Source organism: Trachypithecus francoisi, unplaced genomic scaffold, assembly GCF_009764315.1.
Source record: "Trachypithecus francoisi isolate TF-2019V2 unplaced genomic scaffold, Tfra_2.0 Lachesis_group15, whole genome shotgun sequence".
Taxonomy (NCBI): domain Eukaryota; kingdom Metazoa; phylum Chordata; class Mammalia; order Primates; family Cercopithecidae; genus Trachypithecus; species Trachypithecus francoisi.
This window is the reverse complement of record NW_022681460.1, coordinates 106401412-106416742: the sequence shown is the minus strand read 5'-3', so window position 1 is coordinate 106416742 and position 15331 is coordinate 106401412. Positions and strand designations below refer to the sequence as shown.

Below are 15331 nucleotides of genomic sequence, written 5' to 3'. Positions count from 1 at the left end.
TGAAATAATGTGCGTGAAATCTTGCACACCTTTTGGTAATATGGAAAACCTGTTACAAGCAAACACAGATCTAAGGTCATGAGACCTGCTTCCCATTCATCAGCCTCTCGTGAATCCCTGTGATGGAGACAAAGAAAGAAACAGTTTCCAGGCCGGGCGCGGTGGCTCACGCCTGTAATCCCAGCACTCTGGGAGGCCGAGCCAGGTGGATCACGAGGTCAGGAGTTGAAGACCACCCTGGCTAACACGGTGAAACCCCGTCTCTACTAAAAAATAAAAATAAATAAATAAATAAATAAAAATAAAGAAACAGTTTCCAGTTTCTGGGAACTGGCGTGGCGCTTATAGCTAGACTGCAGTATTCTGCTGGATATAATATCTTAGAACTCCGACATCAGATGAGGTCATCTGAGACCACAACACAATGAGGCCCAGCAAGGGCACACCACAGGCTGCCTAAGCAGAGGTGAAGACAAGGTCTCTGTGCCACCCACAAAATATCCACACCTCTTTCTCCCAGCCAATATGAGTGTCCCTACTTGCTCAACACAGCTAGTCTGCCTCCCTGTAGATAAGATTGAGATATTCGGTCACAGAATTGTCTCCGCTTCCTGATATTACCCGTCCAGAGCAAACCTCCAACTCCTCAGACCCTCCAAAGTCACTCGATCAAAGTCCGAATCCCGTAAGTCCTTCCTAGCAACCTCTTACTGAGACACCCCACGGCTCCCCATGGTGTGTGTTCTCCTTTGCTGCAATAAGTAATAAACCCCAACTTGAACTGCAGGGGTGTCCCCAGTGGTCTCTGGCTGGAGGGCATTGGCATGGGCCAGGGGCTCTCCCAGGCACTGGCGAGCAGGGAGGATATGATGGAGCAGGACAGAGGTGGCAGGAATCAAAGGCCAGCAGGACCTGGAAAATGTCTTTCTTGTGATGTATTCTTGCACATCCTGAATGCCCAATAACTTGCAACCCAGAACCTAGAAGGTAGTACATGCTCCCTGTGCAATGGATGGCTGAGTTAATGAATGAGAGAAGGAAAAAAGGAAGGAAGGGAGGGAGGGAGGGAGGGAGAGAGGGAGGAAGGAAGGAAACTGAGCATTTGCTGAGCATCTAATAGGTGCATTATTTTGGGATGGGTATTGTAGAGGTAAAAAGTTGAATCAGATATAAATCCCACCTCCTTGGAACTTATAATTCAGAAAGGAAGTTCAGATGTAGACATAAATTGCTATAATGTCAGGCGAAAGTGGTGTCTTAAGAGACTCAGACAGCCATGTGTTAGTTCAGAGATGCCAGGCTAAGTCCACATGATCACAGGCCCTCCATTTAAGGCGGTGAATTTTAGAGGAAAGTGTGGAGTATTTACAGTCAGACATGAGTGTGGTTCTTACTAGCCATGTGACTTCAGACAAGCTGCCTCATTGAGCTTCGATTTTCTCATCTGAAAAACGGAAATGGACCATATTCATCTTGACATAAGGACCATAGCAGATGACTGGGGCTCAAGCCCTCATCAAGAGCCACTTCCCTTCCCTCTACTCTGCAGATCTAACTGGCCTTTTCCTTCTCCCACAGACCCTGAAGCTGTCAAAGGTGTCTGCCTTCAACAGCTAGAGAGGAATGATGTGGGGGCAGCTACTGCATTGGACTCAAATGCAAACTTCCTGAACCTTGGATTTCCACCTCAGTTCTGTCATTCCCTGTTGATGGTCTTGGGAGAGAAGGATCTTGGGTCTGAAGCCAGCCAGATACTCTTACTGACCCTGTGACCTTAGGTAAGTCCCTTCACCTCCGTGAGCCCTCATTTCCTCATTCGTAAAAAATATTTAAGACCTGGCCGGGTGCGATGGCTCACACCTGTAACCCCAGCGCTTTGGGAGGCCGAGGCAGGCGGATCACGAGGTCAGGAGATCAAGACCATTCTGGCTAACACGGTGAAACCCCATCTCAACTAAAAATACAAAAAAAAAAAAAATTATCCAGGCGTGGTGGTGGCACCTGTAGTCCCAGCTACTCGGGAGGCTGAGGCAGGAGAATGGCGTGAACCCGGGAGGTGGAGTTTGTAGTGAGCTGAGATCCAGCCACTGCACTCCAGCCTGGGTGACAGAGCGAGACTCCGTCTCAAAAAAAAAAAAATTGAAGACCTAAGACCTCCCTGCAGGGTTGTTTTCCGGATTGGCAATGTTTTCTTTTTTTTCCTTCTTTTTTTTTTTTTTTTTTTTTTGAGATGGAGTCTTGCTCTGTCACCCAGGCTGGAATGCAGTGGTGCCATCTCAGATCACTGCAACCTCCACTTCCTGGGTTCAAGCAATTCTCCTGTCTCACCCTCCCGAGGAGCTGGGACTACAGGCGCCCGCCACCACTCCTGGATAATTTTTGTATTTTTAGTAGAGATGGCGTTTCACCATATTGGTCAGGCTGCTCTTGAACTCCTGACCTCAAGTGATCCACCCACCCCAGCCTCCCAAAGTGCTGGCATTATAGGCATGAGACACCAGCAGTGTTTTCAAAAGCACTGAACTCAACCCTGAGCACATGCATTCATTCAGAAATAAATGCCTCAGTGTCCCCAGTGAGGGCCAAGCCCTGTCCTAGGGCCTGGGGACACCACATTGAACGAGGCCACTGCCCTGATGAAGTTCACAGGTGGGCACAAGAGACAGAGTAGCCAGGAAGCAAGGAAACAAAGATCATTGCAGGTTGTGATGTCTCACAAAGGAAATAAGTGTGATGATGCAGAAAAACAGGTGGGCAGTGGCAGGAAGACCTTGTTCTTGGATCAGGTGGTGGTATTAGTTTCCTGTGGCCACTGTAACACATGAAGGCAAATTGGGTGGCTTCCAAGCAGCAAGAATTTGGTCTCTTACAGTTCTGGAGGCCAAAAGTACAAAATCAAGATATCAGCAGGACCATGTTCCCTTTGATGGTTCTAGGGGAGAATCCTTCCTTGCCTGTCTCATGTCCTGGGAGCCGTGGGCAATCTGTGATGATCGCTGGCTTGTGGCTACATCATTCCAATCCCTGCCTCCATCCACACATGGCCACCTTCTCCTCTTCTTATAAGGACATTTGTCATAAGATTTAGGGCCCACCAAGTTAGTCCAAGGTTATCTCATCTCGAGAGTCTGAATTACACCTGCAAAGATGCTCTTTCTGAATAAATCACATTCGCAGGTACTGGGGCTTAGTATATGAGTGTATCTTTTTAGGAGTGACACCACCCACACAGTGTCACGTCTTGGATGGCAAACAGTGGGTACTCAATAGATGATAGCTATGATTGTTACATGGAATTACTAGTAATATTAAAATGTTGGCTGGGCGTGGTGGCCCACACCTGTAACCCCAGCACTTTCAGAGGCTGAGACAGGCGGATCACCTAAGGTCAGAAGTTCAAGACCAGCCTGGGCAACATGGTGAAACCCCCTTTCTACTAAAAATACAAAAATTAGCTGGGCGTGGTGGCACAGGCCTGTAATCCCAGCTACTTGGGAGGCTGAAGCAGGAGAATCACTTGAACCTTGAAGGCAGAGGTCACAGTGAGCCGAGATTGTACCACTGCACTCTAACCTGGGTGACAGAGTGAGACTCCATCTCAAGAAAATAAATAAAATAAGATAAAATAAAATATTGCCAGGACATTGTTTCATCAATGGTAAACGTGTGTGCCCAAGTGCAGAGATATTTTAGATGCAAAATGTTTTGTTGCAAGTCAAGAGAAAACCAACCCCAGAAATCAGCAAAGATGTTCACACGAAAAACAAACAAAAGAAGTGTTTGTGACTGCTCCATGATCATGCTGCTCGAAGAACTGCTCAATGGGGAAAGCAGTCTTCCATGATGTTTGCGAGATCAGGAAGCCCCGGGGTGGTTAGTGCTCTTACGCAGACTGGAGGGATGTCTCTTAACCCCAGGAACATCCAAAGCTCTGGCAAAAGAAGAAGGTCTCAGGATCCACTTACTACAAGGAATATCACTGCCTTTATTTTCTAACCTTGTCTGTGTGACTCTGAGACTTCAGAAAGAGCTCAGAGCTATGTAGTCGTGTTATGCCTGCTAAGGAAGTGGCTTTTAAAATTTTATAGATATATATATGTCCTTGAGTCTGTCCTGGGGGATGGGGACTACCTCTTCATGGTCTCCAAGAGGTATTGTCAGGATATGGAAAGAGCAAGAGTCTCCAAGCAAAGACATAGGTTCAAATCCTGACTCTGCCTCTTACCCAAGCAAATCACATCATCGCTCAAAAGTCTCGTTTTCCTCACCTGTCAATTGGACTCTGGCCTTCTAGAGCCGTGGGCACCGAATATGAGAATAATTGTCTCTTTCTCATCTTCAACTTAGACTCTACCAGGTAGGAGTTTTTAATTCCCATTTCACAGGTGGGAAAACTGAGGTTCAGGGAACTTACATCAAATACCCCAAGATCTAATGGCCGTGAAGTGTCAGAGCTGGAATGAGATTACAAAGGAAGTGGACAAAGGGGTCATGGGACTGCAGACGTGGACACGTACTCCAGCTTGAGAAGTTAAGAAAGGCTTCCTGAGTGGGGAGAGGTCTCAGCTGAGACCTAGAGGCAAGACGGTGAGGTGTTAACTGGGCTGAGAGGGAGGAGAGGGATTCCCAAAAGTGGGGACAGAAAATGCCAACATCCAGAAGCAGGAGACATCCAAAGTAGCAATATCTCAGCTCTTGCAGCTGGAGAGGTGAGCTAGGATCAAAAATAACCCTACAAGCCACGCTAATGAGAAATCCAACCACAGAGGCAGCCCTCTTGGAGCTTGCTTTACATCAACACATGATAACATTCTTCTTAGAAAAAATTAAAACAAGGCCCAGCACGAGGCTGAGGCAGGAGAATCACTTGAACCTGGGAGGCAGAGGTTGCAGTGAGGCGAGATCACACCACTGCACTCCATGCTGGGCGACAGAGTGAGACTCCATCTCAAAAGAAATTAAAGAAAGAAAAAATTAAAACAAGACCCTTTTGGCCACCACTCCAAGCCCTGTGTCTTCCTCTCCTTTCCAGAGTGACCCTCTGTAAATGACTCAGTGTGCATCTTCCCAGTTTTTTTCTATACATTTATAATTTTTCTATATATTCACATATTCCTCAGACTCTACAATGCACACTTGATTATACTTTTTTTGTTGTTTGTTTCTGAGATAGGGTCTCACTCTGACACACAGGCTGAAGTGCCATGGGCCTTATCTCGGCTCATTGCAACCTCCATCTCCCAGGCTCAAGCAACCTCCGACTTCAGTCTCCCAAGCAGCTGGGACCACAGGCGCATGCCACCATGTCCGGCTAATTTTTTGTATTTCTGGTAGAGACAGGGTTTCACCATGTTGCCCAGACTGGTCTAGAACTCCGGAGCTCAAGTGATCCACCTGCCTCAGCCTCCCAAAGTGCTGGGATTACAGGCGTGAGCAACCACACCTAGCCTTTATCATACTTTAACGGATCTGAAAACAGAGTATGTTTGACCATCCACAGCACCTCACAATCATAATTGGCAGTATATTTGTCTATCTTAATGGCACATAAACGTGCATCTTACAATTTTGTTACATGCCCGCAGAAAAGGTGTAATATTGGGGAGTTTCTTTGAGGGGGGATAATAAATGACATCCTACTGCCCATAACACTCTGTAACTTGCTTTTTTCATTCCACAATACATCTTAATATTTTCTTTTTATAGGCTATATAGTATTAATACTAATATGCATTAGTAGATTCTTTTTACAGGCTATATAATATTCCATAACATGAATATACACCTATAAATGTTTAGCCATTTCTCCATCTGTGGGCACTGAGCTGTATATATCTTGTTGTTTTTCAGTTTCAAACTGGTATGGTGAACTTCCTAGAACCCTCACATGGCCGATACCAAGAAATGGACTTGTGTGTGTGTGAGAGAGACAGGGTCTCACTCTGTCGCCCAGGCTGGAATGCAATTGTGTGATCTCGGCCCACTGAAACCTCTGACTCTTGGGCTCAAGCAATTCTCGTGCCTCAGCCTCCCAAGTAGCTGGGACTACAGGCACACGCCACCATGCCTGGCTAATTTTTGTATTTTTAGTAGAGACAGGGTTTTGCCATGTTGGCCAGGCTGCTCTCAAACTCCTGGCCTCAAGTGATCCGCCACCTTGCTCTCCCAAAGTGCCGGGATTACAGGTGTGAGCCACCGGGCCCAGCCAGAAGTGGACTTGCTTTAAATATGAACTTTTGTTATTTTAAAATGTGGCCTTTACTTTTTAATGGGCACCTCAGAAAGGCAGCCTGAAGCCCAGTCCCTTGTGCCCAGAGGAGCAAAGATCCACAGGTACCTGCTCCCTCCTTGCCTGCCTGCAGCACAGATATGCATAAATCACACCGAGAGTTCCTCCCTCGTGGGCTCAGGCAGCCTCTTCATGCATTTATGTTCCCAATCCTTGCTCTGTCCCTTACCTCCTCCACTCTTGCAATTTGCACCGGGCATCGTGGGTGGGCTGGTTTTAATTTTCCATGTCACTGCAACAGCCCAGCACTCAGAAAAACTGGAAATCAAATCTTGTGATTTTCCAACCTGGTCGCCTCAGAGGACAGCCAGGCCAGACCACTTCCTCTCAGTTCAGCTTCCACCACTGGTGTGCTGTGTTGGACAAGGCGTCTGACCTCTCTGGGTCTGGTGTCCTCATCTGGCCAGCCTGGTGGCCTCTCTCATGGGCTCTTAGGAGACACCGCTGAGGTAAGACATAGAAAAAAAAAAAAAAAAAAACAGGAAGTGCCCTGAAGAAGCACTTTCCACATCAGCCTCCAGAAACACCAGTCTTCCTGCTATTTCTGGAACATACCAAGCTCAGTCCTGCCTCATGACTCTGAATCTGCTGTTCCTTCCCTTAATGCAGGTCTCTGGTTTCCTGTCTGAAAGAGGCAATGTTGGATAGCAGGACTCTGAACCCCAGAAACAGGCTAGCAGCTCCTCTGGGCTACCATGACCTCTAGTCTTAACATACACACATTACAGTGAAACTATAATCAGTGTTGCATTGCTTCAATGGAGTAGGAACAAACTGCTAGGTAGGCTGGGTGTGGTGGTTCATGCCTGTAATCCCAGCAATTTGGGAGGCCGAGGTGGCCAGACCACTTGAGGTTAGGAGTTGGAGACCAGCCTGGCCAACATGGTGAAACCCCATCTCTACTAGAATTACAAAAATACAAAAATTATCCGGGCATGGTGGTGCACATCTGTAGTCCCAGCTACTCAGAAGGCTGAGGCAGGAGACTCAGGATAATTGCTTGAATCCGGGAGGTGGAAGCTGCAGTGAGCCAAGATCTCAGCACTGCACTCCAGCCTGGGCAACAGAGCGAGACAGACAGACAAAAGAAAGAAAGAGAGAAAGAGAGAGAGAGAGAGAGAAAGAGAGAGAGGGAGAAAGGGAAAGAAAGAGAGAGAGAGAGAGAGAAACTGCTAGGGTTCAAATCCTAGAAGTTCCAGTTACTGTGCAAACTTAAATACCATACCTAACTTCTCTATATCTCATCTGCAAAGTGAGGATGATAATAATAGTGCCTCTTGGGCTGCTGTGAAGATTAAATGAGTAGATACAAACCAAGAGCTCAGAATAGTGTCCGGCACACAGCAACTGTCTCACCATGTTCTACACCAGGCAACTAGCCCAGTACTGGGGATGAAATCAGTATGTACTGAGCAAATAAATGTGTCTGGTGGGTCTGCAATGATTCGGTCTATTTCATAGATGAAAAGCTTGAGGCTCAGGATGGCAACATGAATTAGAGCAGGAAGAGGAGGCGTTAACTGAGCTCCTACTATGCGCAAGGCCAAGTGCTGGCTGCTTTGTTTATGTGATCTCATTTCATCTTAGAACAGCCCATTTGTGGATGAAGGTGACTCATCAGAAGTCACACAGCTGGCCGAGCACAGTGGTTCAGGCCTGTTATCCCAGCACTTTGGGAGGCCAAGGCAGGAGGATCGCTTGAGCCCAGGAGTTCCAGACCAGCCTGGGCAGCATAGTAAGACCCCCACCTCTACAAAAAAAAAATACAAAAATTAGTCGGGTGTAATGGTGAACATCTGTGGTTCCAGCTACTTGGGAGGCTGAGGCAGGAGAACTGCTTGAGCCTGGGAGGTGGAGTCTGCAGTGAGCTATGATCGTGCTACTGCACTCCAGCCTGGACAACAGAGCAAGACTCTGTCTCAAAAAAAAAAAAAGAAGTCCCACAGCCAGCAAGAAGTAGGGCCAGGATTTGAACCCCAGTGATATAGGCACATGCGGGTTTTGCCCACCCCTACACCTAACAACAGCACCATGATCTGCCTGTGACCATGTGACCACTCCTCCCCACCTTCCCACCCCTATCTATGGAGATGATCCCAACCCACCCGGGTTACAAGTGGGCACATGACTCAGCCTGGCCAATCAGCTTGGCTCCAGGGATTGGCTCAGGACTGAGCATGTGACCCAATGTGGTCCAGTGGAAAACCTAGCTGGAAGTTTGGTGGAATTCTTGAGAAACAAAACGTCTCTCTTACTATGGTTGCTAAGGTGGGAGAGGATTTAGCTGAAAGCAGAACTCAAACAGAAGAAAGCAAAGCCCAAAATGAAGAGGAAAGAAATTGAGTTTAACAGTGGGTTCAAGCAGACATGAGCTTTTCAGTTACCTGAACCAGTAATTTCTTTTCTTATTGAAGCCCGTAAGATTTGAGTTTCTGTCACTTGCCACCAAAAAGATCCTGGCTGATACAGCTAGCCTGGTTCATTCTAGACCATAGCTCTTTCATCTACACTGTGCTGAATTTGAAGACCTCTTTTTCACCAAAAATAATTCCAGTCCCTAGCCCAAGAAACAAACCCATGACTTCCCCAAAGCTAATGTGGAAGGCAAAACACTTCAGCAAAGTGGATTTTGCTGACAAGGAACCTATTCCATTGAAAACTTCTCTCTGTGGCTGAAAGAGTGGAGGTTATGGGATGTACCTGTTTATGGGCTTGATATTTCTGCTCAACTCCACTCTCCCAAGGTGCTAAGTAGAATTAAGGAGATGTATTACTCTGTTCTCATGCTGCTAATAAAGACATACCTGGCTGGGCATAGTGGCCCACCCTGTAATCCCAGTACTTTGGGAGGCCGAGGCAGGCAGATCACCTGAGGTCAGGAGTTCAAGACCAGCCTGGCCAACATGGTGAAACCTTGTCTCTACTAAAAATACAAAAAAAAAAGCCAGGTGTGGTGGTGGGCACCCGTAATCCCAGCTACTCAGGAGACTGAGGCAGGAGAATCACTTAAACCCAGGAGGTGGAGGTTGCAGTGAGCCAAGATTGCACCATTGCACTCCAGGCTAGGCAACAAGAGCAAAACCCCATCTCAAAAAACAAACAAACAAAAAAAGACATACCTGAGACTGGGTAATTTATAAAAGAAAGAGGCTTAATGAACCCACAGTTCCACACAGCTGGGGAGGCCTCACAATCCTGGCTGAAGGTGAATGAGGAGCAAAGTCACGTCTTACATGGTGGCAGGCAGGAGAGCTTGTGCAGGGGAACCCCCTTTATAAAACCATCAGATCTCGTGAGACTTATTCACTCTCAGGAGAACAGCAGGGGAAAGACCCGCTCCCATGGTTCAATTACCTCCCACCAGATCCCTCCCACAGCACATGGGAATTAAGGGAGCTACAATTCAAGATGAGATTTGGGTGGGGACACAGCCAAACCGTATCAGGAGGCAGGTTAGATCGTGGGACTTCCCTCACAGCTCTCCATCTGCCAGGTGATTTCAGTGAATTACTTAGCACTGAAGTGGTCTCTCTGTGAGGGTTTTCTTAGAGGAAAAATCAAGATTTCTTCCCATACATCCCCACAAGGATTTGTCTAGGAGACCGAACTTAGAGAACATGCTGCTTGTCGAACATGCTGCTTGTCAGCTGGCTTCTCCTCTATGGCCTCTGCAGCAGGTCCTTAAAGGAATGAAATGTCTTCATATAATAGAAGAGCTTGGACCAAACTCAAAATTCGTTTTGGAAGAAAAAGAGATTATGCAGAGGAAAAAAAATTTTTAAAAAGCTCTTTCTGGGGGTGATTTGCAAGGAGTACATGGTGTGAAGGGGCAGCTTGTCCCTTTTCCTGGATGATATAATGGAAATAATAGCAGCTACCACCTATGGCACACTTACGGAGGCCAGGCACCACATTAGGCTCTTTAAATACACTCTCCTGTTTTACCTCACAATAACCTTAGAAAAAGAGATGACAATTATCCTCATTTTGCACAGGAGGGAATTGAGGCTCAGAGAGGTATAACGAAATAAGGAAATGCCCATGGCCATGTGCCTACTTGGCGGTGAAACTGCCGGTTAGCCCTAGGACTGAGGGTGAACGAGTGAATAGACTGTGCATGTGAGTTCTGCTGTTTCTCAAAATCCTGGAACAAGCAGAGTTGTTGCATTGTCAAGTTTGAAGAGGAAGCCAGCCCAGTGCCTACTGTGGTTAGCTGTCCAATTGACCCACGGATGTAATAAGTCGGCTGAATGCGCACACCCAGCTTGGCAAAGGATCAGCACTCCATAGATGTTACTTCCTCTAGAAGGAGGCTGGAAGGAAGGGCAAAGGAAGAGTTCATGCTTACTAAGCACTTACCATATGTCTGGAACCTTGATGTCAAGTCATTCCTTGCTAACAAGTCTGGTCATTCCTTTATGACTGGTCCTAGGCAAGGTCCATTTTGTTCATCCATTTTTATCCCCTCTCATGGAATTCTAACCATATCCTTTGATGGTATCCACATCTCGGTTTGATGGATGTGAACACTGAGGCTCAGAGAGGTTAAGACACCTATCCCAGGATCACAGAAGGCCTCTATAAGGGTTTTAGCTGGGACGTGACCCCCATTTCCCTCACTTCCATGACAATAATTCTTATAATTCATTTTCTGTTGTTGTTGTTGCTGTTGTTTTGAGACAGAGTCTCACTCTGTTGCCCAGGCTGGAATGCAGTGGCACAATCTCAGCTCACTGCAATCTCTGCCTCCCAGGTTCAAGCGATTCTTGTGACTCAGCCTCCTGGGACTACAGGCATGTGCCACCAAACCAGGCTAATTTTTATATTTTTAGCAGAGACGGGGTTTCATCATGTTGGCCAGGCTAGTCTCGAACTCCTGACCTCAGGTTATCTGCCTGCCTCAGCCTCCCAAAGTGCTGGGATTACAGACATGAGCTGCCGCCACGCCTGGCCAAATTCTTATAATTCTTGAAACAGTGCTTCAAAGACACTCAAAGTTCCCCGTTGTGCAGTTTGGGGCTCAGGACAGAGCATGCAGTACCTTCACCTTTCCTCAACTCCCACACATTCCAGGTGTCTAGGGTATGTCTCCTTTGGTGGGACTTTACACAGCAGTATGCAGGAGCTGACTCACGAGAGCCAATTAAGATTTTGAGAATTTTGTGAGCCAGGTGACATCATGTTGGTATCTTGAAATTGGCCATGGTGGAAGTATTTGCACCACAGAAATTGGCAAATGCTACAAACCAGGGCTTTATTTCTTTTAATTTTGCAGAGATCCAGTTGTTCAATATTTCCCAGCATGCCTCTGGACTTCAGAGAAACAGTTTCAGTTCACCATAAACCCATACATTCATACAATAAATACATATACTGAGCTCAACCTACAGCATAATATAATTTGCACTCACTAACATGTTTGTTCAGCAAACTTTGACTCATGGGCTACTATGTGCCAGGTTCTATGCTAAATATTGGGAATTCAGCAGTGGCAAGATAGACATGGTCCTTGTCCCCATGAAGCTTTCAATCTAACGAAGGAGTCAGATTTAACCCCCCCCAAAAAAGTCATACAACCTGCACGATGAGTGGGAGTTAGCCAAGTCAAGGTGGTGGGATAAAAGCAGGGAGATTCCAGATAGAGGGAACAGCCTGTGCAAAATCTTTGTGACAGGAGGAAACTTGGCATGTTCCAAGAACTGACCAAGGCCAGCCCAGCTGGAGAGAAAGGAGTAAAAGGGAGAATGGGGCTGGAGAAGGACCTACCAGGCCTTGTGGGCCATGCTAGGCACTTGTCTTATTTTTTTATCCCCAGCCTCAGTAAGTCTATCAAAAACTGCTCATGCCTATAATCTCAGCACTTTGAGAGACTGAGGCAGGAAGATCACTTGAGCTTAGGAGTCTGAGGCTGCAGTGAGCTATGATCGTGCCACTGCATTCCAGCCTGGGCAACAGAACAAGACCCTGTCTCTGGGTAGGGTTGGGTGAAGGGAGAAAGTCAGGCACAGTGGCTCACACCTGAAATCCCAACACTTTGGGAAGCCAAGGCAGGAACATCACTTGAGGCCAGGAGTTCAAGACCAGCCTGCGAAACATAGTAAGACCCTATCACTATTTTAAATAAATAAATAAATAAATAAATATCTTTTTTAACTTAAAAAAAAAAAACAAAAACCTGATACCAATGCAGTGGCTCGCACCTGTAATCCTAGCACTTTGGAAGGCTGAGATGGGCAGATCACTTGAGGTCAGGAGTTCGAGACCAGCCTGGCCAACATGGTGAAACCCCATTTGTACTAGAAATACAAAAAATTAGCCGGGCGTGGTGGCAGGCACCTGTAGTTTCAGCTACTCGGGAGGCTGAGGCAGGAAAATCGCTTGAACCTGGGAGAAGGAGGTTGCAGTGAGTCAAGATTGTGCCACTGTACTCCACCTTAGGTGACAGAGCAAGACCCTGTCTCAAAAAAAACCTGCCCACATTTTCAAAGTCTACAAAACTCAGATCTTCATTTCCTCATCAGATCCTCCTACAGAACCTCTCTGGGCCTCCTCATTGGAAAAATGAAGGCAGAAATGAAGATACTGATAACTTCATAGGGTGTGGCTGTAGGAATCAAATGAAGACATAGATGAAAGGCAGTTCGCTCCATGTCTGGCTTATCCGAAGCCTCAATGAATTGAACTCTTACGTTTATTTCCCTCCCTCCACAAATGCTCATTCATCCCATTTCCTTAATTGCTTTCAGTCCTCACAACTTTTCTGAGTTCCAGGCCCTGAGCTACGGGGTACTAAGAACCAACTATGAATAACAGGGACACAATGGCCCTGGGAGGAGGGGCTGTTCCCACCTCCTAATTGCCTGGCTCCAATCACATATTTATATGCAAATTTTTATCGCACCCCACTACTGCAAAGCCCTTGTTCTAGGAAATGTGGATACAAACAACGCTGGCATGGAATCTGTGGAATGAGACCTCTCTTTCACCGTTCACCTCCGCAGGCTAATTTAGGTCTCTGCAGGGTCTTCCCACCTTCCCCTCCTCACGCTGCTCTTCACTCTGAACTCTAAACTGCGCATCTCCACATTTGTCCCCTGCACCACTGTGAGCTTCTTGAGGGGATGGCCTGTGTGTTAACCATTCAATCAAAACGGTGCAAAGAACGCCATTAGTCAACGTGAACTGAACGAACCCTAAACCCCAAAGCGTCACAGGTGGATCAGGAGAGACCCCGCCCCTGGGTCTTAAGCCCACTGCATTCTCAGGCCGGACTGTCAGAGGCCACCCCAGCCGCCCCCTCCGCAAGCTCCGAAGCCCAGCTGTTTGGGGAAAGGCTCCAGAACCCACGGCTAGGGCTGGGGCGCTTCCTCCATCCTCACCCTCCCCAGACTCACTGAGAAGTTGCCGGCTGGATTCGCTGACTGTCACGTTCTCCAGCCAGAAGGGGTTCATCAGCGGTGTGCACGGGCTCTGGACTGGATAGGACGGAGGAATCCATGGGCGCAGGACCCCGGAGTTCCGCGCAGAACCCCCGTCCTCGGCTTTGCCCCCATGCACACCCTAAGTGCGCCACCCAGGGAGGGCATGGGGAGAACTAGAGCAGTTGGGATCGCAGCCGGGCGCCTCTCGGAAGGGTTTTCACAGTCCCGGCCTTCTGCTCACCTTCCCCCCAAGTCTCTAGACATTGTATTCTAGGAACTTGGGGCAGGAGTGCGCGCCAAGCAACAGGTCCCAAGCGAGCAGGGCACCGCGCAGGGGGAGTCCGCAGCCACAGCTCCCAGCCCCGGGGTGCACCCTTACCCCGGCAGGTCCGCCAGAGGCCGGAGTGGGAGCTGAGAGGCTCCAGCTGGCTGCGATTGATGGACCCCAGCAGGTCCTGCGCCCCCGGGCCGCTCCTCTCCAGTCGCTCGGTGTCAATGATGTACCAGAAGTCCGTGCCGATGGCGGCCGCCAGAAGCACAAAGCTGAGCGCCCCGGTCAGCGCAGCCGCGCCGGCCAGCCCGCCCAGGTGCACCCGCATCTTCGAGCCCAGGACCAGCAGCCGCGGGTTCCTGCGGCCGAGGCGCGACCCCTCTGTGCCCGCCCCCGTCCCCAGTCGGCCACCGCGGGCTCCCAGCTCCACCGCCGGAGCCGCCGAGCTCAGATCTGAAAGCCTTTCCTTTGGACCCTTGGCCCTAGCTCAGACCCTGGATCCACCCTCAGACCCTCACCTGCCGGCTCCGACCTGCACGCGCGCCCACTCAGCCCCGGTCCACGCTCCCAGCCCTCCAATGCCAGCTCTACCTGCAGACCCCCTCACCTGTGCTGTCCGACCTCCACCTCCGCCTTCAGACCCTCCTGGAAGCCCTAGTCCTTCCCCACCAGCACCTTAACCCACCTTGTCCCTCAGCCCCACTCCACCCTCAGCCCTCCACGCCCAGCCCAAGCGGACTCTCTCACTTCAAAATCCTCACTTTCCCCAGACCCCTACTCCCTCCATTCCCCTGCCTCACTCTCCGGGAACCCTTCCCCCGACCCCAGATGCTTCCCTCTCTGCCTCTGACTCTGGCTTTCCGCCCTAACCCTTTTTCTTGGCCCCACACTGTCAGCTCCCCACTCCCAGCCCTGCTCTCCAGGGTCTTCCCGCAGCTCCTGCTCTGGCCAGGTCGCAGCTGACCCTCTGCGCCCTCCTTCTCGCCGCCGAGGACAAGCTCGGAGTGCGCACGCAGCACGGACGGGGGCGGTCCCCAGCCCTCGAGTGCTGGAGGCTACCGGTGTGGAAGGGAAGGCGGCCTTGGGACCACCTGGGGCAGTAGGAAAGAGGGGTGTGGCGGGCCTCACAGTCCCGCCAGGATTTGCAAATCATCTCCAAGAGTCCCTCCAGCTCCAAGCACCCTTCCTCCAAAATTCACCTTCAAGTGTAGTCTGGGCTGACCAGAATGGGAAAAGGCACATCAGTTTTTCATAAAAGTTATCTAAAGCACTGAGGTAGTCCAGGTCCTCAGGATCTATCATTTGTACCCGCAAAGTCTTTCTTCATTATCATATCCACCACCACTGCCA

At 48.9% G+C, this 15331-nt stretch overlaps 1 protein-coding gene across 5 annotated transcripts in view; it reads right to left on the bottom strand.

The window, feature by feature from the left end:
• The window catches only part of TMEM114 (transmembrane protein 114), a 63567-nt gene extending 48580 nt beyond the window's left edge, over positions 1–14987 (bottom strand). For 4 of the 5 annotated variants that reach the window (XM_033236572.1, XM_033236574.1, XM_033236570.1 and 1 more), the window contains exons 1-2: positions 14090–14679; positions 13684–13764 (exon numbers count right to left, since the gene is read on the bottom strand). In XM_033236572.1, coding sequence (XP_033092463.1) covers positions 13684–13764; positions 14090–14309 — 301 coding nt within the window. In that variant the 5' untranslated portion in view covers positions 14310–14679. Of the gene's footprint in view, positions 1–13683; positions 13765–14089 lie in introns of all 5 variants that reach the window. The other variant, XM_033236573.1, reaches the window with a different exon arrangement.
• Between the last annotated feature and the right edge of the window lie 344 nt (positions 14988–15331).